Source organism: Salvelinus sp. IW2-2015, linkage group LG11 (assembly GCF_002910315.2).
Source record: "Salvelinus sp. IW2-2015 linkage group LG11, ASM291031v2, whole genome shotgun sequence".
Classification (NCBI taxonomy): Eukaryota; Metazoa; Chordata; class Actinopteri; order Salmoniformes; family Salmonidae; genus Salvelinus; species Salvelinus sp. IW2-2015.
The window spans coordinates 33,996,507-34,022,217 of NC_036851.1; the positions used below are offsets into that span (position 1 = coordinate 33,996,507).

Sequence of the window (25,711 nt, forward strand, 5' to 3'; positions counted from 1 at the left end):
ATAGCTGAGCTGACTACACTGACTGTGCTAGTGGCAGACTCCACTAAGCTGGCAGGCTGGCTGGCTAACAGCCTGCTGTCTGGCCTGCACCCTATTTYATTGTGGAGCTAGAGGAGTTAGAGCCCTGTCTATGTTGGTAGATAAGATGAGAGCACCCCTCCAGCTAGGATGGAGTTCCTCACTCCTCAGCAGGCCAGGCTTGGTCCTGTTTGTGGGTGAGTCCCAGAAAGAGTGCCAATTATCTACAAATTCTATCTTTTGGGAGGGGCAGAAAACAGTTTTCAACCAGCGATTGAGTTGTGAGACTCTGTAGAGCTCATCACTCCCCCTAACTGGGAGGGGGCCAGAGACAATTACTCGATGCCGACACATCTTTCTAGCTGATTTACACGCTGAAGATATGTTGCGCTTGGTGACCTCTGACTGTTTCATCCTAACATCGTTGGTGCCGACATGGATAACAATATCTCTATATTCTCTACACTCGCCAGTTTTAGCCTTAGCCAGCACCATCTTCAGATTAGCCTTAACGTCGGTAGCCCTGCCCCCTGGTAAACAGTGTATGATCGCTGGRTGATTCGTTTTAAGTCTAATACTGGGGGTAATGGAGTCGCCAATGACTAGGGTTTTCAATTTGTCAGAGCTAATGGTGGGAGGCTTCGGCGTCTCAGACCCCGTAACGGGAGTAGAGACAAGAGAAGGCTCAGCCTCATACTCCGACTCGCTGCTTAATGGGGAAAACCGGTTGAAAGTTTCTGTCGGCTGAATGAGCGACACCGGTAGAGCATTCTTACAGCATTTCCCTCCAGAAGCCATGAGAAAGTTGTCCGGCTGCGGGGACTGTGCGAGGGGATTTATACTACTATCTGTACTTACTGGTGGCACAGACGCTGTTTCATCCTTTCCTACACTGAAATTACCCTTGCCCAACGATTGCGTCTGAAGCTGGGCTTGCAGCACAGCTATCCTCGCCGTAAGGCGATCGTTCTCCTGTATATTATGAGTACAGCGACTGCAATTAGAAGGCATCATGTTAATGTTACTACTTAGCTTCGGCTGTTGGAGGTCCTGACGAACCATGTCCAGATAAAGCGTCCGGAGTGAAAAAGTTGAATGAGAAAAAAGTTGTGAGGGAAAAACTAAAAATATAAACGGTAATTAAAAACCTAACATAATCGTTTGTGGTGCTTTCGCCGAAAAGCCTATTTGAAATCGGACACTGTGGTGGGATTAACAAGAAATGTATCTTTAAAATGGTGTGAAATACTTTTATGCTTGAGGAATTTTAATTATGAGATTTCTGTTTGAATTTGGCGCCCTGCACTTTCACTATCTGTTGTCATATCGATCCCGTTAACGGGATCTCAGCCATTTAATATCAAATTTCAAGACATTCTAAAAAGAAATTGCAACACTGTGACCCAATAACGCATTGTATAACTTTCTATAGGACAACCGTCAAAATACATAAAGGGTATAAAAGCATATATACAAAAATAAATATTCAAGAATGTCTCTCCTTCAATATTTATTTATGTTATACCTACATTTATGGAAGCAGATTCATGCCAAAACAAATACAAATTTAAATCAAAATATTTGTTTTGGTATTCATATGCTTTCGTACAACTTAGTCTCAAACTCTCAGAAAAACAAACAGAACCACAATCTCAGTGGAATGCTTTAAAATAATTTATTAGGAATTGTAAAATTGAAATTTCCAGAGAGTAGAACAAAATAAGAAATACATATGACAAAGCGGGCGGGGAACAGTCCAAATAAAAGTTGAGTTAGTGTTGGTAAAGACCTTGGAGCTTTAACAACCAAGGCCTTGCCCCTTTCCCGACCCTGAAGAAAGCATCAACACAAACAAACAAAAAAACACCAGCGTCTTAAAAATCACTGAATCATTATTGTACATGGGGAACGAAATCGTACAAAAGAAAAATATAGTTTATTTTTTGTTCTGAAAATAAGTCTTAATGCCATGTAATTATCAATACTCATATTGCTATTAATATCATTATTATTTCTAAGATAAAAAATAACTTATTGCTTTTTGTAAGTTAAAAAGTTACAGTGTTCGTGTCCAGCAGTAGTTTTGTGTAGTGACCCAGCCAGTCGGAAAAGGGCAGTACTAGCCAGTTTAAAATGGGAGATTCTTTTTTCATGTTTATTGGAAGACTTTGAGGAAAATATACAAAATTCATGTGATTTTCATTGAAATAGCTTTGTGACACTCTGTCTCCTCCTCCCTTCCAGCTACTGGTCTGTGTATACCTATTTTCTGTACTGACTGGGACAGAGGCCCTATTCTATTTTGATTTATCTACCCCTAGTCCCTATGATCCCCTAGTCCCTATGTGCGGGGTGTTAGACTAAATGGAACCAGGCAAACATATCAGTACCAAAATGGCTGTACCAAAATCAAAAAATGCATCTCAACTGTCGAATGTAGCTAGTTCCATACTTCACCTCACTATTGTGCGTGTACACAAACACTCACACACACAAACACACTTTCACACATAATGACACAYGCACTTTCAAACGTCATCAGAGAACAAATACAACCATGATGTAATAGTATTTTAAGAGTCAATTGCTTTGTTAAGTATGTCCTTCATTTGTTTCTACGGTCCATATGACCCATACATTGAACATGAAGAAAGAAAGAACAAACATAATGAAGGAAAATAGCGCAAAATATACCTAAAATAGCACAAAATATATCCCACCAAAAAGCTGTATTAAAGCCCACCCAATCCCCCTTAACCCCACCCATGCACCCTCACCATAGCCAATAAAAATAAAACAGAGTCTCATTTAAGTTTTTCCTTATCCAATCATCTGTTCCAATTCAAGTTCTTCTGAGGGATACGTGGATGTCATGTCCATATAACTAGAATTACTAGAATGGGAATCCCCATTCAAGTAATTCTATTTTTATGTTAATGTGACGTGATAAGACTGTGCCTTTAAGGGGCCCGATTCAATAGAAACCGGTTACTGGCACAAATCAAAAATAACTCTGTTGTAGCGCTGTATGACGAAATGCAGATTTGGAATTCACACACTAGTTAATAAATGTTTACAGTAAGACACGGAATGAAACTCAACTGCATGTAAATTCAAGCGTGTTCTCTTGTTGTTACTTTTGGATAATCTCTCAAACCAATTTCTAATGAATAGGATCTTATCATTCCGACTTATTTACAAATATCATCTAGTCTTCAACCCTGCTCATGCATGTTGTTGGCCTAAACACTAAACAAAAGCTTAGGGGATAGCCACTTTCAAATAGAAATGACCTGCCACCGAAGAACATGTAGTAGAAGTTAAAAAGACTTCCAGTTTAAATGGCGCCCGAACGATTAATAGTAACCTTACCTGCCAATCAAAGTACAAMCCCCCCCCTCAAACTCTATATACAATATTTTACAGGAAGGAAATAAAACATTCCTTTCAAAACCAATTACCGAATAAAATACCTTACCGATTATTATCATTACGTTCAATATTAATAACAATATTACAAATGTTTTGTTTTAAAAACTATCAAAATATACATTTTAGTTTTCTTTTCATGTTTCCTGGGACATCATTTCTTTGTTCTTCCACTGTTTAAAATGGGTTAGGTACTCCTTTTGACAAGGAGACCCCATCCCACACACCATTTCAGTTCTCTCTACCCCTCTATTCTCCTCATTCTCTCCATCTCACCTCAGTAACACATTAAAGGGAGGTCAAAGGAGCAGACAATAAATCAAAACATTGTGATTAAATAAAAATTCCTCAAATATAAAGTAAAAATACATCTGACAGAATCTGTGTTTGCCATGAGCGCAACCCACAGTCGTTCTTTACACATGTATTTTTCTGTCAGAACGATATTTTAAAAAAGAAACAGCATTGGAATCTAATTAAATAAACCTACGTGAAGGTAAAGAATAGGAGAAACAAGGGACCGAGAAGAGGAAGTGATATTAGTACAGGAATACAAGATACAGGAGTCTAAAATATAAAATATCTTCTTCAGTCGGTGGGTGGATTCAGGGGGAGCCAGGGGTGGGGTTTGACCTGTGGCTGCCAATTGGATTGTGCCATGGGTAGGCACACAGCAGTTTGATTGGCTCGTCAGCAGAAGAAACCTCCTTCCGTGTCCAGTGATTGGCTGAATCTACTTAGTGGTACCCGTTGGTAAAGGCTGCGATCAGAGGACCCTGAGAAAGAAGAGAGACACACAGACTATTAGAGACAGAGCAGCTGGTAGATATTTTGAAATTAAGAAAGGAGATGATTAACCAAAATTGCAAATAGTGCAGTGATTTGTCATTATCTGTCACGCCCTGACCTTAGAGATCCTTTTTATGTCTCTATTTTGGTTGGTCAGGGCGTGAGTTGGGGTGGGCATTCTATGTTTTGTGTTCTATGTTTTCTATTTCTGTGTGTTTCACCTGCGTTTTGTGGGTAGTTGTTTTCTGTCTTTGTGTCTGTACCAGACAGGACTGTTTCGTTTCGTTTTATTCTCTTTGCTATTTTGTTTAGTGTTCTGTTTTAATAAATTAACATGAACAATTACCACGCTGCGCTTTGGTCCGATGATTCCTCATCTTCAGACGACGAACGTTACATTATCGAATAAATCGAATTTTGGCAGCTTTACACTTCCATATTAAGCTGGTAAGCAAACCCCTGGTTTCCCCTAGCATCAGATACATGCCATATGCCACCAAGCGGGCTCCTTTAGCTGATTCTTATAGATCCCTCTTTGCGATATTCCAACCCTGGGTTGTATTCATTAGGAACCAAAAGGAACAAAACAGACTGAAGCAAGGAAGGACTACCTGAACTTGTCAAATAATAAATGCTCATTTTCATTTTCCATTGCAAATCATTTTGCTATGGTGTGCCCTAACGAACACAACGACCCTGTTCTGTCTCAATGATAGTGACGTACCCCGAGACCGTGGCCGAATCCTGAGTTGGGGCCAGGACTGGCTGCGCTGAGATAGCTGCTGACTGCTGAGTCCTGACTTGCTGCTGCATACAGGTCAGCCATTGGCCCAGGGCTGCTGGTGCCCAGGTAGCCTGAGTTACGCGACTGGGTGGAACCTGAGAGTGAGAGAGAGAGAGAGAGAGAGCGAGAGAGAAGGGAAAACCGAGAAAGAGAGGGGGGAGAGAGAGACAGTCAGTCAGTCACATACACATGGACGACAGACAGACACAAACAGAATGATGAAGGAGAATTATCTTTACCTCTCATAGCAGCTGCTGCTGCCGCTGCCATTGGTCCGTAGGCTGACAGTGGAATGGCTGAGGGACAGAGGACAGAGGGACAATTTCACGGTGTTTGGCAGTGTGCGAATTTAGTTCACCAAACCATTCATCGTCAGGTAGTTGACAGTTTTAAAGATGGTGAAACCACGCAAAAAATATCCAAGCTTAACATTGCTGCGGTCAATTCCATGATCATCAATATTTTTTGTTGTTGCAAAAGTTGTGCTTATATCAAAGTTATTAGGCTTGAACACTTCCCGATTGGAAAAAGGAGGGCCATTACACCATTCCACAACAGGCTAGCCCTGTTGCCTTGCAAATAAAGAGAAAGAGAGCTGCTTGTAGATCTTAGAGAAGTCACTGACCTGTGAGCTCAGAGGGGTGGGGTGATGTCAGAAGGGGGGTCCTCTCTAAATGGAATTCTAGAACAGAAATGTCGAGAGAGCGCTTTTTTAATACAAACACCATCCACGTGCCTACCGACACACACACAGACACACAGACACACACACACACAGACACAGACACACACAGACACACACACACACACACAAAAGCAATTTACAGTGAAGAGACTACAGGGGCGAAGGGTGGTAGGGGAAAAGGAGAGGAAGGAAGAGCCGTGAGGGGAGAGTGGACATGAAAGAAGGAGAAAATTAGGTGATGGGGAGGGAGATAGAAGTACAGCACATTTTAACAGATTGCAAGATTACTTCTACCATGAGAGGGGAGGGGAAATGGAGAAGAGGACCGGGAAGATGAAGATGAGAAATCCTAAATACAACTCTCTGAAATCTACAAGCACCCAGATACTCTGCTATATGTGCTTATACATGGAGTATAAAGTGTAAGTGTGTTTATATGTTTGTCAACTAACATAAAAATAACATCAATATGTATCTGTTTGGATCACTAGGCCAATGCATTGTTTCCTAGACAGATCTTTGGATGAATAACAGACTCAAGTCGTCTGTACATCTGTAACTCAACCTCTCCATGAATCATTGTGACAGAGTGATGCTCATACCAGGGAACTGGTAGGTGTAACCAGGAGCGATGCCAGGGTAGCTGCGGCTAGCGTACGTAGCTGCTTGGAAGCCTGGGTAGCCTGCGAAGAGAGAGACAAATAAATACCCATCAGGATATGGCTGAACACAGCTGAAGGAGATGATATTGCATTCATATTAGACCTCATGTAGCATGTAGCAACTAGCACCACAACTCCGTACCATGCTGTTGCCATAACTGTAGGTGGAGCAAGAGACAATGATTTCACTGTGGGCCATGGCTTACTTGAGTCCCACTGAAACACCTTCTCCCTCGACCTCTCCTCCCATCTCTTTAGCCCTGCTCTCCAGTACTGGTCCTGAACTCATAAAGCTTCTTTAAGTAGGAGTGTTGATCTAGGATCAGGTCTCCCCGGTTATATCATGTAAATCGTAATCATTGTGAATTAAAAACACAAAACTGATCCTAGATCAGCACCCCTACTCAAGAGACGCTTTGTGAATATGGTTCCAGTGTYTAGTGGTGGCAACATGACCGTGTTATTGATGTTCTGTTCTTACTCAGCATGCCGATCCCCAGCATGAAAGCGTCCACGCCGTAGGGCATAATCCTGGCACGACCTCGAGCCGTACCCGTTGGTGACATCACTTCCTTGGGCTGGGCTTTCTTGCACTCCACCTGGAGAGGAAAGCTAATACTTTTAGATATTCTGCACAAAGACACACACACACTCCTCGCCATCAACACTGACACACACACACTCGCACATAGATATACTGTACATGTTGTCCACATACACACTGTACATGTTGTCCACATACATACCATTTTGTTGTTGATTTCGTGGAAGTGGATCTCACACACTTTTTCCACCATGTCTTCATTCTCAAAGGTCACAAAGCCGAAACCTGAGGGACACAGGAACACAGACAGACTGCTTCAGCTTTCCACTATGGCCATTTGTTTTCATTTTCTATCAGACTGACTGCAATCATGACTTCACATGTCTAGTTCTTCCAGGTTAGGGATCACCAATGAAGAAAAGGAGATGAGGGGAAGAGGCGAGGAAAGAAAGCCCCTTTAATGCTCACTTTTCCCGCATAGTGGTTAGAGCATTGGACTAGTAACCGAAAGGTTGTTAGATCGAATCCCTGAGCTGACAAGGTAAAAATCTGTCGTTCTGCCCCTGAAAATGGCAGTTAACCCACTGTTTGTAAGCCATCATTGTAAATAATMATTTGTTCTTAACTGACTTGCCTTGGTAAATAAAGGTAAAACAATCTATATATACCCTTCTTTTCTCCCTCAAAGCATATGATTTATTTGCTTTCAACTATTCAATCCCTTTCAGATGAAAGAACAAATGGGCAGCGGAGACTACATCAAAGTATTGAGACTCACCTGGTCTCTACCCCTTTCCCCTCTCTCTCCCTACCCCATTACGGACGGATCGGAATTAAACTCAAAGTAGCATTAAAGCAAAAATGCACCTTCTTCCCCAAAGTTCCAACATTTTTCACATGACCCTCCCTTTGTACTGGGGATTTTCCACCAACAGGTTTCTGTGCCAATGCACCATGCAACCAAAAAACAAAGCATACCGACTTTGAGCTCTTCAATATCATGGTTTGTGTTTTCAACAATAAATAGACTATGTCAATCTCGACAAACAGAAAATACACATCCCTCCCTACCGTGTAGGCTTACTCAGTATCGAAGGCTTGACAATCTCCGAATGTCAGAAGTCTCTTTCCATTTATCAATTATGCACAATTTGGCTTGATTGCCTGATTGATTTTATTTGTCAGCAAAATATTTTTTTTGTTTTTTTACACAAAGTGACCAGGATTGCACAATAAAGTCGGGGACTTACTTCCATTGTGGTCCCTATTTTTGACATAAATACATATACAATTACAGAGATACAGACACATTACAGAGACAAAAAATGAGGGAGGAGTTTAAGTACAGTTCTTACAAGCTTGTTTGGCTGGTAGCTTGTTCTTTAGATGTTTGGGGCTGCAGGTGAACCATGTGCAGGCATAATCAAAGTGACACTGCACTAGCACCCATGCCAGAGTCTTTAGGGTGCCCATAGCTAGGTTTCCATCCAACTGACAACAACTTTTCATGTGAATATTCTAAATCATCCTAAAAACAATATCCCATTTCAGAGTTTCCTTTAGGAACATTTGGCGCTGGACAACATGACTGAGAAGATTTTAATTTACTGGACATTTGAGAAATGTAATGGACATCCATATGCATTCAGATACAACCTGCTGCAGCCAGCGCCATCAATAAACAAGGGATGTTGGCCAAATGAGCCACATTTACTTGTCCTTAAAAACAGCCTATAGCAGATTACAAAAACATTATTCCATGTGTTTCGATGTGTAGAATATGCTAAACTTTCCAGCCTAAAACTTAAAAGGTTTTTGTTTAGGCTACTTTTCTAAAACAATAATTGTCGACCTCATGGTTCAGCTGTCAGAGATTTGAGCACTAAATGYATCAGGGCATTGCATGCAAAGGCCTATAGGCTTACGTGTCCACTGTATGATATTAATATTTTTATAAATATATATATATATATATATATATATATACACGTGTATATATATACATACATATATATACATACATATATATATACATACATACATATATATACATACATACATACATATACATACATATATATACAGTGGGGCAAAAAAGTATTTAGTCAGCCACCAATTGTGCAAGTTCTCCCACTTAAAAAGATGAGAGAGGCCTGTAATTTTCATCATAGGTACACTTCAACTATGACAGACAAAATGAGAAAAGAAAATCCAGAAAATCACATCGTAGGATTTTTTATGAATTTATTTGCAGCCCTGGCTGTGTGTTTCGGGTCGTTGTCATGCTGGAAGACCCAGCCACGACCCATCTTCAATGCTCTTACTGAGGGAAGGAGGTTGTTGGCCAAGATCTCGCGATACATGGCCCCATCCATCCTCCCCTCAATAMGGTGCAGTCGTCCTGTCCCCTTTGCAGAAAAGCATCACCAAAGAATGATGTTTCCACCTCCATGCTTCACAGTTGGGATGGTGTTCTTGGGGTTGTACTCATCCTTCTTCTTCCTCCAAACATGGCGAGTGGAGTTTAGACCAAAAAGCTATATTTTTGTCTCATCAGACCACATGGATCATCCAGATGGTCATTGGCAAACTTCAGACGGGCCTGGACATGCGCTGGCTTGAGCAGGGGGACCTTGCGTGCGCTGCAGGATTTTAAATCCATGACGGCGTAGTGTGTTACTAATGGTTTTCTTTGAGACTGTGGTCCCAGCCTCTTCAGTCATTGACCAGGTCCTGCCGTGTAGTTCTGGGCTGATCCCTCACCTTCCTCATGATCATTGATGCCCCACGAGGTGAGATCTTGCATGGAGCCCCAGACCGAGGGTGATTGACCCGTCATCTTGAACTTCTTCCATTTTCTAATAATTGCGCCAACAGTTGTTGCCTTCTCACCAAGCTGCTTGCCTATTGTCCTGTAGCCCATCCCAGCCTTGTGCAGGTCTACAATTTTATCCCTGATGTCCTTACACAGCTTCTGGTCTTGGCCATTGTGGAGAGGTTGGAGTCTGTTTGACTGAGTGTGTGGACAGGTGTCTTTTATACAGGTAACGAGTTCAAACAGGTGCAGTTAATACAGGTAATGAGTGGAGAACAGGAGGGCTTCTTAAGAAAAACGAACAGGTCTGTGAGAGCCGGAATTCTACTGATTGGTAGGTGATCAAATACTTATGTCATGCAATAAAATGCAAATTAATTACTTAAAAATCATACAATGTGATTGTCTGGATTTTTGTTTTAGATTCGTCTCTCACAGTTGAAGTGTACCTGTGATAAATTACAGACCTCTACATGCTTTGTAAGTAGGAAAACCTGCAAAATCGGCAGTGTATCAAATACTTGTTCTCCCCACTGTATATAAACTCAGCAAAAAAAGAAATGTCCTCCCACTGTCAACTGCGTTTATTTTGTGATATTCTGCACAAAGACACATGTGTAAATATTTGTATGAACATAAGATTCAACAACTGAGACATAAACTGAACAAGTTCACAGACATGTGACTAACAGAAATTGAATAATGTGTCCCTGAACAAAGAGGGGGTCAAAATCAAAAGTAACAGTCAGTATCTGTTGTGGCCACCAGCTGCATTAAGTTCTGCAGTGCATCTCCTCCTCATGGACTGATCCAGATTTGCCAGTTCTTGCTGTGAGATGTTACCCCACACTTCCACCAAGGCACCTGCAATTCCCGGACATTTCTGGGGGAATGGCCCTAGCCCTCACCCTCCGATCTAACAGGTCCCAGATGTGCTCAATGGGATTGTGATCCGGGCTCTTCGCTGGCCATGGCGAAACACTGACATTTCTGTCTTGCAGGAAATCACGCAAAAAACGAGCAGTATGGCTGGTGGCATTGCATGCTGGAGGGTCATGTAGGATGAGCCTGCAGGAAGGATACCACATGAGGGAGGATGATGTCTTCCCTGTAACGCACAGCGTTGAGATTGCCTGCAATGATAACAAGCTCAGTGCGATGATGCTGTGACACACCGTCCCAGACCATGACGGACCCTCCAACTCCAAATTGATCCCGCTCCATAGTACAGGCCTCGGTGTAACGCTCATTCCTCTGACGATAAACACGAATCCGACCACCCCTGGTGAGACAAAAACCGCGACTCGTCAGTGAAGAACACTTTTTGCCAGTCCTGTCTGGGCCAGCGACGGTGGGTTGTGCCCATAGGCGACCCTGTTTCCGGTGATGTCTGGTGAGGACATGCCTTACAACAGGCCTACAAGCCCTCAGTCCAGCCTCTCAGCCTATTGTGGACAGTCTGAGCACTGATGGAGGGATTGTGCGTTCCTGGTAATACGGGCAGTTGTTGTTGCCATCCTGTACCTGTCCCGCAGGTGTGATGTTCGGATGTACCGATCTTGTGGCAGGTGTTGTTACACGTGGTCTGACACTGCGAGGATGATCAGCTGTCCATCCTGTCTCCCTGTAGCGCTGTCTTAGGCGTCTCACAGTACGGACATTGCAATTTATTGCCCTGGCCACATCTGCGGTCCTCATGCCTCCCTGCAGCATGCCTAAGGCACATTCACGCAGATGAGCAGGGACCCTGGGCATCTTTCCTTTGGTGTTTTTCAGAGTCAGTAGAAAGGCCTCTTTAGTGTCCTAAGTTTTCAAAACGGTGACCTAATTGCCTACCGTCTGTAAGCTGTTAGTGTCTTAACGACCGTTCCACAGGTGCATGTTCATTAATTGTTTATGGTTCATTGAACAAGCATGGGAAACAGTGTTTAAACCCTTTACAATAAAGATCTGTGAAGTGAATTGGATTTTTACAAATTATCTTTAGAAAGACAGGGTCCTGAAAAAGGGACGKTTTTTTTTGTTGCTTTTTTTGCTGAGTTTATATATATATATATACCCCAAATAAAGGAAAATAAGTTTAGGCCTAACCCCAGATAGATAGGGATATGCTGGTGGAATGCAACGACACCGACATGTATTTCTTTATGTCAAATGGCTACTGCATCTGCTATACAGATATAGACTTATAGAGGGAGGCTAATTCATAAAATTTGGATCAGAATATTTGTTAGGCGGGCCTCTCCGAGTGGCACAGTGGTCTAAGGCACTGCATCGCAGTCCATGAGGCGTCACTATAGACCCGGGCTCGATCCCAGGCTGTGTCACAACCGGCCGTGACTGGGAGTCCCATAGGGCGGCGCACAATTGGCCCAGCGTCGTCCGGGTAAGGGGAGGTTTTGTCCAGGGGGGCTTTACTTGGCTCATCAGGCTCTAGTGACACCTTGTGGCGGGCCGGGCGCCTGCAGGCTGACTTCAGTCATCAATTGAACAGTGTTTCCTCCGACACATTGGTGCAGCTGGCTTCCGGGTTAAACGAGCGGGTGTTAAGGAGTGTGGTTTTGCGGGTCATGTTTCGGAGGACGCACGACACGACCTTCGCCTCTCCCGAGCCCGTTGGGTAGTTGCATCAATGAGACTAGTTTGTAATTGAAAACGGGGGTGAAATACAACAAAAAATATAGAATCATATTTGGTAGGCCTGAAACAGTCTTCATCACCTCAAGTTCAACTGTTGGAGTCAGTTGGAGCGGCGGGGCGCAAAGCCTACATATCATAGGCCTGCAACAGCTAAAGCTTAATAATAGCCAAACATTTCTAAACTTTATTAGGGTAATATCAAAAGTAAGTCAAGTCATTGTTTATAGGGAAAATACAAGCAGAAGAGTGAATGTAAACCAGGTAAAAAAACGCACTACCCTCCCCTGTGCACTCCCCAAAAACACACAAACTTGTACATTTCAATCGGTCCCTGACCTGTCCTTTCTCCCTCCCCCACACCTCAGGAGGTTGTGCCCTAACTGTCAATCTGTTGCCGTGGTGAAGGGGGGTGGAGTAGTAGGTGAAGTTTTAGTCTGAGCTCCGATTAAACGAGTTGACCAATTAACCCAGCTCCTCCCTTCTCACCTCCCTTTACTTGTTCCTCCCTCATCTTACCTCAGATGGCTAATTCACACTATAGGGCCAACCCGACCTGCACTCTGGTAGCTCAGATATTTTATTTTCATACTGTCCTTTCCAATATGGTTCCAGCAGCTATGGTGGATGTGTAACCAGCTCAGCCCAGTACAGTTCCCACACATTAAAATACTGTCAAGAACATTGAATGTGTATCAGCATGAGTCTGTGTTTATCTAAACAATGTGTGAGAGTCTGACAATGTGTGTGTTATTTGTTTCAGCATAACATTATCTGCACTAAAAAGCAATGTGTGCTATGCTGCCATTCCATGCATGGCTGAACCAAGGATCACTCTTCATAACCTTCTCAATGCAAGAGATTTACTTTTTCACCAACAAACTCGCTAGTGTGATCTGYCAATTGATCTGAGAGAATATTATCACATAGGGCTCCCGAGTGGCGCAGCGGTCTAAGGCACTGCATCTCAGCGCTAGAGGGGTCACTACAGACCCTGGTTTGATTCCAGGCTGTATCACAACAGGCCGTGATTGAAGTCCCATAGGGCGGCGCACAATTTGCCCAGCGTCGCCCGGGTTTGGCCAGGGTAGGCCGTCATTGTAAATAAGAAATTGTTCTTAACTGACTTGCCTAGTTAAATAAATAAAAAAGTATCCCTTTCTTGCAGTCAATGACCAAAAACACCCTCTTTGGCCTCATGGGTGGAATGTTATTCATATTTTTCATCATTTCATCATTAATAAAGATTTTACTTTTTTTACTGACGAAAATCTGGTCAAACACTGAACCAAAAATCTAGTCAAAAATATGTCAAACAGTTTTGTTATATTTCAGTCTTCTGTGACGTACCCTACCGTTCAAAAGTTTGGGGTCACTTAGAAATGTCCTTGTTTTAGAAGGAAAAGCACATTTTTTGTCCATTAAAATAACATCAAATTGATCAGAAATACAGTGTAGACATTGTTAATGTTGTAAATGACTATTGTAGCTGGAAAACGGCTGATTTTTTATGGAATATCTACATAGGCGTACAAAGGCCCATTATCAGCAACCATCACTCCTGTGTTCCAATGGCACATTGTGTTAGCTAATCCAAGTTTAGCATTTTAAAAGGCTAAGTGATCATTAGAAAACTCTTTTGCAATTAAGTTAGCACAGCTGAAAACTGTGGTTCTGATTAAAGAAGCAATACAACTGGCCTTCTTTAGACTAGTTGAGTAACTGGAGCATCAGCATTTGTGGGTTCGATTACAGGCTCAAAATGGCCAGAAACAAAGGATTTTCTTCTGAAACTGGTCAGTCTATTCTTGTTCTGAGAAACAAAGGCTATTCCATGCGAGAAATTGCCAAGAAACTGAAGATCTCGTACAACCCTGTATACTACTCCCTTCACAGAACAGCGCAAACTGCCTCTAACCAGAATAGAAAGAGGAGTGGGAGGCCCCGGTGCACAACTGAGCAAGAGGACAAGTACATTAGAGTGTCTAGTTTGAGAAACAGACGCCTCACAAGTCCTCAACTGGCAGCTTCATTAAATAGTACCCGCAAAACACCAGTCTCAACGTCAACAGTGAAGAGGCGACTCCGGGACGCTGGCCTTCTAGGCAGTTCCTCTGTCCAGTGTCTGTGTTATTTTGCCCATGTTAATCTTTTCTTTTTATTGGCCAGTCTGAGATATGTATTTTTCTTTGCAACTCTGCCTAGAAGGCCAGCATCCTGGAGTCACCTCTTCACTGTTGACATTGACACTGGTGTTTTGTCGGTACTATTTAATGAATGTATGTATGTAGATATTCCATTAAAAATCCAACATTTCCAGCTACAATAGTCATTTACAACATTAACGATGTCTACACTGTATTTCTGATCAATATGATGTTATTTTAATGGACAAGAAATGTGCAGGGACATTTGTAAGTGACCCCTAACTTTTAAATGTTAGTGTATATAAAGTGTAATATTGGGATGCAAACTCAAAATTGAATATATTTGAACTCTATATGTGACATAGCGCAGGTCTCTCTTTTATAAAGCACATAACCATGTGTGTGAGGTGTATATTTTTGTTTCACAGTAGATTTGTTTAAGACTTACCAAGAATCACTCTGTGTGACCCTGATTTAGCCCACTTGTAATTGTGTGTGTGTGTGTGTGTGTGTGTGTGTGTGTGTGTGTGTGTGTGTGTGTGTGTGTGTGTGTGTGTGTGTGTGTGTGTGTGTGTGGGCTGGTGTTTCGTGGCAATACCTCTGTGTCTGTTAGTGGTTTTGTCGAACATGAGCATGGCATCATCAACCTATGAGAGACAGAGAGACACAAACAGTTCACAAACACAAACAGACCCCACAGAGCCCCAGGACAGCAACACAAATCATGAGAAAACAAAAAGATAACTACTTTAAACATTGGAATGAATCAACAACAAAAACAGAGCAAACTGGAATGTTATTTGGCCCTAAACAGAGTGGCAGAATACCTGACCACTGTGACTGACCCACAATTAAGGAAAGCTTTGACTATGTACAGACTCAGTGAGCATAGCCTTGCTATTGAGAGAGGCTGCCATAGGCAGACCTGGCTCTTAAGAGAAGATAGGTTGTGTGCCCATTGCCCACTTAATGAGTTGGAAACAGAGCTGCACTTCCTAACAAATGTATAGAGAAACATATTTCCCTCAGATTACATAGACCAACAAAGAATTTGAAAACAAATCCAATCTTGATAAACTCCCATTTCTATTAGGTTAAATACCACRGTAGCAATATTTTCAACACTGTTACAACATAGCCAATAATATAACAATGTCTATATTCTTTTAAAACTTTGTGAGTGTAATGTTTACTGTTAATTTCTGATTGTTTATTTCCCTTTTTGTTGATTGTCTATTCCACTTGCTTTGGCAATGTAAACACATTTCCCATGCCATTAAAACCGTTTGAATTTAACTTAATTGAGAGAGATGAGCTTGGACACCACGCACACACGCGCACACGCAGAGACCATTACACAGCATGGTGCTTCATTGTCCCTCCTTCAGGGCCTGTCCTTTGGAGCAAGAGAGGAGAGGGGGCCAACAGATGGAGAAAGAGGAAGGAGCAGGGGGGTGACAGGTGACAAAGGAGGAGGACAGAAAGAAGGGGGGACAGGGGAAAGAATGTGGGGGAGGTAAAGAGAAAAGCGGAGAATGAGAAGAGATAGGAAAAGGAGGTCCCATCTCTGTGAAGTTAAAGAGTCGCTGTTTAACTCACTCCCAAAGTTCCACACTCTTAGAAAACAAGGTGCTATCTAGAACCATAACATGGTTATTCGGCTGTCCCCATAGGAGAACCCTTTGAAGAACCCATTTTGGTTCAGTGTACACCCCCTTTGATTCAAGGTAGAACCCCTTTGGTTTGAGGTAGAACACTTTGGGTTCCATAAAGAACCCTTTACACTGAAGAGAGACCGAAGAACCCTTTTGGAACCCTTTTTTCTAAGAGTGTAGGAGGGACTATTCTCTCCCCCTTCTCTCTCTCTCTCCCCCTTCTCTCGCTCTCTCTCTCTGTTTGGTAGGGGGGATAAGCTTTTCACAAACTCTGTGTCCTGTTCTCTCTTTGTTTCACTCTCTCTCTTTCTTCTCCTCTCCACAAAGTTTACTATTCCCATGGAGACCCTGTAAAGAATTTAAATTAGGAGAACTCACCCTCCTCTCACTACTCTCACTATGAATAGAACTACAGAGGGAGAGAGAGGGGTGGAGGGATGTAGAGAAGGGGACACAGTTGAAAAGGGGCTTACTAGAAGGAGAGAAAATGAATTTTGCGTGGACTTGAAGAGAAGAGAGGAAGCGAGAGATAGTTCAGGACAGAATAAAGATGGGAGGGGGATTGGTGCATACGAAAGAGTGGGTCGAGGGTGAAAAGGATAAAAGAGTTTGGGGGAGAGAGTGAGGGTTGGATGGACAGAAAGACAGACTGAGGGAGAGGCAGGGAGAGAAAAAGTGAGAGAGAGAGAGAGAACAAAGAGAAGTGGGGCTTTGTCAACACGCACCCATTTAATTCTTCCTCTCCCTCCGCTTTTCTTTTTTTCTATCCCACTCCCTGCAGCCCTATTCATGCTGACCTCCTCCCTCCCTCCCCTCTTCGCTCTCCTAAGAAAGTTAGCACAAACTCTCCTCTAATAGAGAAACTGTGAAACTACTCCACGTTTTGCCAGTGAGAGACATTATCAGTTGTACCAACGCTAACACACGCACACACAGCATGACTGCATTGCTATTTTCATTACCTATCGGCGAAGTGTAATGAAACTTAACACAGGGTGAAATGTGAGTGGAGGAAAGCTCTAGACTCAGTTTGATTTCTAACCTTTGAGATCATCTGATAGTGTCTTAATGAAAGCAGTGCATATAAAAAATATATTTAGTTTATTTAAATCTGACAACAAAGTTCACACAAGCTGTGCGTGTGTGCATCTGTCTCTCTGACTGTGAGAGAGGACGTGGGAGAAAGATTTTGTGTGTGAGTGTATGTATCTGGGTGTGTGTCCCTGCGTGTGACAATGAAATATGGAAAAGGTCAGGGTTGGAGACCCGTTAGTCCAAGTGAGTCTCTCTCTCTCTCTCTTCCACACACACATAACCCCCCGTCCACCCTCTGTCCTTCATTCAGTTTTATCTCCCTCCTCTCCCTTCACCCTTACGGTCCTTTAAACCCAATGACAGAGCAAAGTCGGGACAGGGACAGCAAGTGGACAGCTGCAGCACCAGAGACATGTTATCATAAGCGGTGTGTTACATGTTCAAGTAGGCCCCTGTTAGCATTAGGCTAACGCGTGTGGGTGTGAACACAAAACAGTCACCTTTAGCCCTATTATCGAGCTGTGAGGATGGCTAATGGTGAATTATACAAATTTACTAGCTAGCTAACATCTTGAAGCGTATAACTGTGGGTAAGCTTTATTGTCGTAGGTATCAATAACAAAAGTGTTAGGCCAACTGTTACAGAGTCACGAGGATATGCGACAAGCTAGCTTTGTGTCTGAGAGGAAAGTTAGCCTCCAGGCCAAAGTCAAAAGGTAAACAACCTGTTGTCCACTGTGTCCAGAGCAGTTTAATACTATCTGGCTGAACTATAGTGTCTAGTATTTACCTCAGCACAGTTCACACTCACTGCCCAGCAGGGAGAGCATGCCCCTTACAGCATGGCACATAACATTCTCATTAGGTTACATTGACAAGGAACTTTTCAGGAACGTTCTGAGGACATTTTCAGTCACACTCTCACCTCAAAAACCTTACTCATTCCTCTCTGTTTCACTCTTCCCTAGTTCTCTTTCCTTCCCTCTCTCTCATCCCTCTCTCCACCCATCTCTCCAAACAAGCCAGCAGACAAAGTGTCCAGTGAAGCCCTCTAATTGCAAACTCACATGGCTGACTGGAGCCCAACTTATCCGTCTGTCCTGTTCACCCCTCTATCTCCACACCTCCCCTCCCCCTCCCCCATCTCTTTCGTCCATTTTGAAGGACGAAATTAGGCCTATAGTTTGCTGACTCTTCAAAGTGAAGCTGGTGCTGTGGTATTATTGCACTGTACTTTGAGGTAGAGTGCTATCCGATGGTTTCCCAGTACTGTTTGGGAGGACAGGTCTGGGAATGGGATAGTGGGAACGCCAGGACAGTGTGCCGGGGAACACAGCGGACTTCTGGCCAGGCAAGGCAGGGGTGTAAAATGAGATGCGTCTCTGTGGGATTCTGACCTGCTTCCCAGATAAACATGGTCGCCCGTGAGCGCTGGGATCGGCTCGGTTGAGCAACCCGTGTACAGTTACATCCGGTTGGTCAATCACATCAAAGAAAAAGGGGCTCATGTTTTGCACTAGACTGACATTGACCTAATTTGGAAGTGCACAGACAACAATGGTAAGAAATTAACAGTTCTGTTGAGAGTGCCAGATTTGACGAGACTGTCCATTCTTAAATCAAGTGACAAACTCCCTCCAAAACACGCTGCTGTACAAATCAAATGCTGGAAGCGCAATGTGGAAATCTGCAAAGATTTTATTTGGCCCAAGCATCCCCTATGTAGAGACAGGATCCTCCACCAGAACTCCTTTTCCTCTACCCTCTTTCTCTCAGTCTCTTCCATCCTTTAGTTTATTGCTCTCTCTCCCGCCTCAGTGACATCATTAAGCCCCCTCTAAGGGGATGGTGATTCTGTCTTTCTAGAAGGTTTTCTGTCCACTCAAAACAGTCAGGACACACTCTTTTAAGTTGGTGAGTGTGAGACATAAGCCTCACACACAGACATACTGCTAAATTACCAAGGGACATTGGCTAAAGCAGGTCACCAAGGCAACAGACTGAGACAGGTGCAGGGGGTAAGAGTGCGTTTTGGGATGGGGTGTGTGTGTGTGTGTGTGTGTTTATGATAGTGTGTGTGTGTGTGTGGGGGGGTCTCGTGGCAAGAGCAGCTGTTGCATTAGATTAGTTCAGAATTAGAGACCCTTTTCCTCCTCCTCCCCACTGTCCTCCCTCCCTAACTACACCTCTCTCTCTCGCTCAAACCTCTTCACTCGTTCTCCCCCTAACACCTCTCCACCTCTCCACTCGTTCTCCCCCTAACACCTCACACCTCTTCACTCATTCTCTCCCTAACACCTCTCCACCCCTTCTCCTCCTAACACCTCCCACCTCTTCACTCGTTCTCTCCCTAACACCTCCCTACCTCTTCACTCGTTCTCTCCCTAACACCTCCCTACCTCTTCACTCGTTCTCCCCCTAACACTACACGCTCTTCACTCATTCTCCCTCTCTTCACTCGTTCTCCCCTAAACACCTCCTACCTCTTCACTCGTTCTCCTACACCTTCCTACCTCTTCACTCGTTCTCTCCCTAACACCTCTCACCTCTTCACTCGTTCGCTCCCTAACACCTCCTACCTCTTCACTCGTTCTCTCCCTAACACCTCCCTACCTCTCACTCGTTTCTCCCCTAACACCTCTTCACTCGTTTCTCCTAACACTCTCCACTCGTTCTCTCCTAACACCTTTTACTCGTTCCTCTCCCTACACACTCGTTCACTCGTTCTCTCCCTAACACCTCTCACTCGTTCTCTCCCTAACTTTTACTCGTTCTCCCTAAACCTCTCCACTCGTTCTCTCCCTAACACCTCTCCACCTCTTCACTCGTTCTCTCTCTAACACCTCTTTACTCGTTCTCTCCCTAACACTCTCCACTCGTTCTCTCCCTAACACCTCTTTACTCGTTCTCTCCCTAACACCTCTCCACTCGTTCTCTCCCTAACACCTCTCCACCTCTTCCTTCCCACTGATTCAAGACTGTTTGTCAACTTTCTTTACATCTGTTCCACTTGTCATCCCTTTATGACACTTGTTCTTCAGCCTATTTGGAACTTCGCATACATTTGAGTGAGAGTTGGGTATTCTCATACATGTCTGTGTTCCTCTTCTCTCCTGCAGCTTGAAAACACTTCCCTTCTGAGTACCCCAACCTCTCTCCAGGGGGTGCCCCTCTTTCTCCCCCTTCCCTCTCTCTATCCACTCCTCTGTCATCCCAGCATGAGTTTGCCTTTCACTGCATCTCATTCAAATAGGCTTAACTGGCTTGAAGAAAAATTGAACAGCCGAAGCAACTCAAACAACAGTAACGGGAGAAAAATGGAAGACAGAAGTGCTAATATCTATCAGAATGCCTTTTGACAGTAAATATCAAACATAATGTTGTTGTGTTTCCTCTTTTGAGATCCCTCTCTCCCTCGTCTCCTTCCTCCCTTTCAACTGTTCTCTGAAATTAGCCACGCTTACCCTGTCTCTAACCCAAATGTGGAATAAGAGAAAAAGAGAGAGAAAATAGAGAAACAGGGAGACAAATAGACTGAGAAAACATGAGATATAGAGTGATGGGGGGAGAACTGGAGAACTACTACTGATTCAATATATACATGTAGTACAGGGATGGGCAACTGATGGGGTGGGGACCACCAAAAAATGTTGTACAGCTAATTTCCTGCCATTCTAAACATTTTGCCATAGGGTGGAAAGAAGTGTTTTCAGTTTTTAATATGATATTTGAATGACACTGACTAACAAAATCAATGAGGGCCTGCCGGGCTCTAATTTGACCTTGATTACTAAAAGTTTAAATAGCTGGCCAATCTAAAAAACTTTAGCTGACATGGGTTAATTGAGTGACTATCAGGGACTGACATAACAAGAGAAAACCCATTGATGGACAAACACATTTCGAAATTGCACCTTGGTCTACTATTCTACCTCACAACAGTAAGTTGAGTTCCCCAAAAAATCAACATTTTATCTGAGGGCCTTCAAATGGTGGCCTGTCTGCATGCGGCCCGCCAGTTCCCGATCGCTGATCATGTCAACAAACGTGCCTTAAGACAGTGTGTCACATTTACCTTTCCAAACTGGTCAAAGTACTGCTTGACGTCTTCGATGGTTGTGTTCACAGAGAGACCTCCCACAAATATCTTCTTTGTCCTGGTCACCAGCTGACAACACAGGGGAAGAGGACACACAATCATTAACACACAGCAAATTGAAAAGGTAGATGTTTCAGATAATAAAGCTCTAAGATGTTAAGCAGTAAAGAAATATCTAGGGCGGGGGTTGCCAGGCACTCGGAAAAGCATAGTACAGTAATAACACAATTCATTTGACCCAGTGTGTGACTGTGTGTATGAGTGTGTATGTGTGCATGAGTCTTTAGGCTGGTAGAGCCACCCCGTTTCTTATGTATCGGGGTCATATACAGGTCGGATGAGGTTGGGGGTAAGGGAGGACGGAGGATTGCTGCCCCTTCATCACGTGAACGGAATATAGGAACATAATCTGGTGCGTTAGGCAGGCCTCCCCTGATGGTACATGGCGGCTGTGACGTCACCTTGGCGTCTAGGAGTTAACCCTGTCAGGGATGAGAACTCACCTTGGGCTGGGCTCTACGAGGAAACGCCACCTTGGGATCAATCTGGAAAGAGAGGGCGATACGTTATGATACAAAGCTTTTCTGGTATTTGAAAGGTATTACATTCCATTTCTATGACAATCCCAAACCTGTGATACACTGGAATTATATGACTTTATCCAATGTAGTGGCAGACTGCATACCACCAGCCTGGTCCCAGATCTGCTTGTTCTGTCTGGCAAACTCCTATGGTCACGCCATATGAGTTGGCAAGACAGCAAGAACAGATCTAGGACCAGGCTAGCATACCACAGTATAATACTCTACAATAGCAAAACAACACTTTAAATTCACACAGTATATCAATGAATAGACTCATGTTGACAGTGAGTACTTGTGGAAAACACTGTTTGAACCGAGAAAAAAGCTTCTGTGCAAATCAGAGCATTGTATGCCGTGGAGGATTTGCATAAAGGCTCAGGTTTTCAAGTCAAATCAGGGGCCGCGGTCGTGTGAGGCTCTGTTGGTATGAGCATTGGTCTAGGAATGGCAGGGTTATGGGTTCCATTCATGCTGGGGTTACATACTACTAAAATCTACACTGACTGTACAAAACATTAGGAAAGTGCTTTTGAACAGGGTATGGTAGTAGATGCCAGGTTAGATGCCAGGTGCAACGGTTTGAGTGTGTCAAGAACTGCAACTCTGCTGGGTTTCTCACGCTCAACAGTTACCTGTGTGTATCATTAATGGTCGTCCACTCAAAGGACATCCAGCCAACTTGACATAACTGTGGGAAGCATTGGGAGTCAACATGGGCCAGCATTCCTTGTGGAACGCTTTCGACACCGTGTAGCGTCCATGCCCGACGAATTGAGACTGTTCTGGGGCCAAAAGGGGTGCAACTCAATATTAGGAAGGTGTTCTTAATGTTTTGTACACTCAGTGTATGTACTCACTCTACTTTAAGTCACTCTGGATAAAAGCATCTGCTAAATGACACATTAATGGCTGATGTTTGAGTGAGACAGAGGGCTCCTCCTCACCCCATGGTGTAGGATGGAGAGGAGGGGAGGACTGTCATCTCCGGCTGCCTTCAGAGTGACAGAGGGTACTGTTGACGACGGAAGGGGACTACATAGCATGACTACGTTGGCAGGTGTGGCACAACAGCTCTTGTCGAGTGTTGAGCATCTGGAACTTTTCAAATTGTGCTTCTCATTTACTCCGTATGCCAGGAAGAAACCATGAATTCTACTGATGATCTCACACTTGTCGCTCGATACATATGCCTAATGACACTTGACTGAATTGGCCCTTGTGGCAGAGTGATCACACCATGATACAAACAATAATTTTGGGGGTCAAACAAGAGCCTGATCATCCCAATAGTTTAGTGCCATTATATTTCAAAACATTCCTATCAAGCATGTTCATGTTCCCTCTAGTGCTCATGAATCAGTAAAACAAAGCATGTTTGTCATAAAGATAGAAAAACGCAACAAAGAGGAAAGGACCGACACCCCTAACTAAGTATTGGACCTAAAGTATCGACTACTAGAGTTGTGCTATAAGCTACATAGGCCACATCTTGCCATGCTGTTTAGTATCATTACATTATAAAGACATGACAGGGTACAGATCTACAGCACCTAGAATGAAGCAGAAAGCAGGAATATATATAGGTATCGATAGTACAGTGAATGTGGGCCTACATGGCCGCTATAGGAAACTATTTTAGTTTAGCCCAAATCGGTCTATTCCACAAACCAGGAGCAATTTCCCAACTAACATCCATAAATATTCAGAAACATGTCCTTGATCGCAAATAACAACTTAAAATGGCAATGGTATAACTGACATAATAACATATTCTACGTTATAAAGCAGAGAATGATAGTAATAAAGTTATAACTGAGCTTAAAAATGTTAGCCGGCCAACTTCTTGATTTGTGACATACATCCCAGGTGGATACTAGAGAGCAGAGAAGGATCCCATCAAGCCAGAGCCTATTGGTTGAGTGCTTTATGTTAAAGGATTACAAATCAAATCAAATTTTATTTGTCACATGTGCCAAATACAACAGGTGTAGACCTTACAATGAAATGCTTACTCACAGCCCTTAACCAACAATGCATTTTTAAGGAAAATACCCCAAAAATTCAGAAATAAAGTAATAAATAATGAATACTTTGAGACTATGGCAACGAGGCCCTTTATCTACTTCCCCAGAGTTAGATGAATTTATGGATACCCATTTCATTGTCTCTGTGTCCAGTATGAAGGAATGACTGGAAGTCTATCTGCTAGCATGATAGGAGTCTAGTCCCTTTAAGACTAGACTACATCCGATAGTCACTTCAAACTGCCAAACCTATCCAGATATGTTTAAAACTGAAACAAACAAACAAAGTGAAGGCATTACAAATCATCATTAGCACCCGGTTGCCAACACATGTCGCGAAGGCAGAGAACAACATAAAAAGTTGTAGTCTTACAACATTCACATTATACTCTCACAGCACTACTGTTATTTTCACCTTATGTTTTTTTTTCTTTTCGGATCGGGATGGGGAAGAGATAGAATGAAAGCAAGAATGAACTGAATAAACAGTCAAAACTAGGGTGGCAGGTTTTTAGGGTGGCAGGTTATTGGTAGCCTAGTGGTTAAGGGATACTTTGGGATGTTGGCAATGAGGCCTGTTATCGACAGATGAACTCGTAGATACAATTTTTATGTCTTGAAAGAAGTTAGAGGTAGTTCGGCGAGCCAATGCTAACTAGCGTTAGCGCAATGATTGTAAGTCTATGGGTATGACTTCCAGTTATTGCGCTAACGCTAGTTAGCAACTTCCTTCAAACTACACACGGAGACAAAAGTTATCCCCAAGTTCATCAGACTCTGTGGATGTAGATAAATGTCCGTATTGCTTTAAGTATCCCTTTAAGAGCTTTGGGCAAGAAACCGAAACGTCGCAGGTTCAAATCCCCGAGCCGACTAGGTGAAAAATCTGTGCCCTTGAGCAAGGCACTTTACCCTAATTGCTCTTGTAAGTCGCTCTGGATAAGAGTGTCTGCTAAACTAAAATGTAAATGTAAACCGAAGGGGAGGGTGAAAAGGAAGGAAAGAGAAAGGGAGATAGGCCTAGATCGAGGAAGAGATGAAAAGATGTGAGAAAAGGGGAAAGAGAAAGCGTGGCCATTCAAAACAAAATCTCCCCAGTTTGTGTGCAGGGAGTCCTGGCCCAGAAGGCAGCCCTTCTGATTTCATTAATTAACAGGACAAAGGGAGGAAAAAACAGATGGGCCCACAGAGGAACAGGGGACACCCCACACACTCATTGTGCGGTTAAACACCTAAAACACGCACACCCACACAATATGCTCCACCAAATCACTGCTTTTTCTAACACTCTCATTCACAAAATGTTTGCGAGGAAAACACACACAAATAGTTAACGAAAATGTGCTATCCTATCATCTCATAATTCAAGACATTATAAAATCTGTTTAGAAACAGCCATAACAAGACGTTTGGAAGGTGGCTAGGCTATTGTACCACTCGGTGGACAGCAATTGGATTTGGGTCTGGGCTAGTTGAGTCAATCTGCACAGCTGAACAATGGCAGAGTAATTAGTTAGGGAAGAAGTCACCCTACCCCTAAGACCCAGCTAGGACAACCTGTGTGTGTGAGAGAGTGAGAGTGAGTGAGTGAGTGAGTGAGTGAGTGAGTGAGTGAGTGAGTGAGTGAGTGAGTGAGTGAGAGAGAGAGTGTGTGTGTGTGTGACTTGATCAATTCCTTCAGGAGGGAAGATACACACTCAGGGGTGATGCTATACTTCAGAAGAACCACTTTGTTTCCTTCAATCCGATTAGGTTCCTTTCAGATCCATACTAATTACAGACCAGGGCCTCCTTGTCTCTCTCT

At 43.3% G+C, this 25,711-nt stretch overlaps 1 protein-coding gene across 2 annotated transcripts in view; it reads right to left on the reverse strand.

Moving 5' to 3' along the window:
• Positions 1 to 1,679: 1,679 nt before the first annotated feature.
• LOC111970258 (RNA-binding protein Musashi homolog 1-like) overlaps positions 1,680 to 25,711 on the reverse strand; it is a 37,183-nt gene continuing 13,151 nt past the window's right edge. The window contains exons 5-14 of one of the 2 annotated variants that reach the window (XM_023996902.2): positions 21,803 to 21,844; positions 21,276 to 21,368; positions 15,109 to 15,157; positions 7,114 to 7,196; positions 6,849 to 6,966; positions 6,308 to 6,388; positions 5,646 to 5,702; positions 5,260 to 5,316; positions 4,961 to 5,115; positions 1,680 to 4,223 (exon numbers count right to left, since the gene is read on the reverse strand). In XM_023996902.2, the coding sequence (XP_023852670.1) occupies positions 4,185 to 4,223; positions 4,961 to 5,115; positions 5,260 to 5,316; positions 5,646 to 5,702; positions 6,308 to 6,388; positions 6,849 to 6,966; positions 7,114 to 7,196; positions 15,109 to 15,157; positions 21,276 to 21,368; positions 21,803 to 21,844 (774 nt within the window). In that variant the 3' untranslated portion in view covers positions 1,680 to 4,184. The remainder of the gene's footprint in view (positions 4,224 to 4,960; positions 5,116 to 5,259; positions 5,317 to 5,645; positions 5,703 to 6,307; positions 6,389 to 6,848; positions 6,967 to 7,113; positions 7,197 to 15,108; positions 15,158 to 21,275; positions 21,369 to 21,802; positions 21,845 to 25,711) is intronic. The other variant, XM_023996903.2, reaches the window with a different exon arrangement.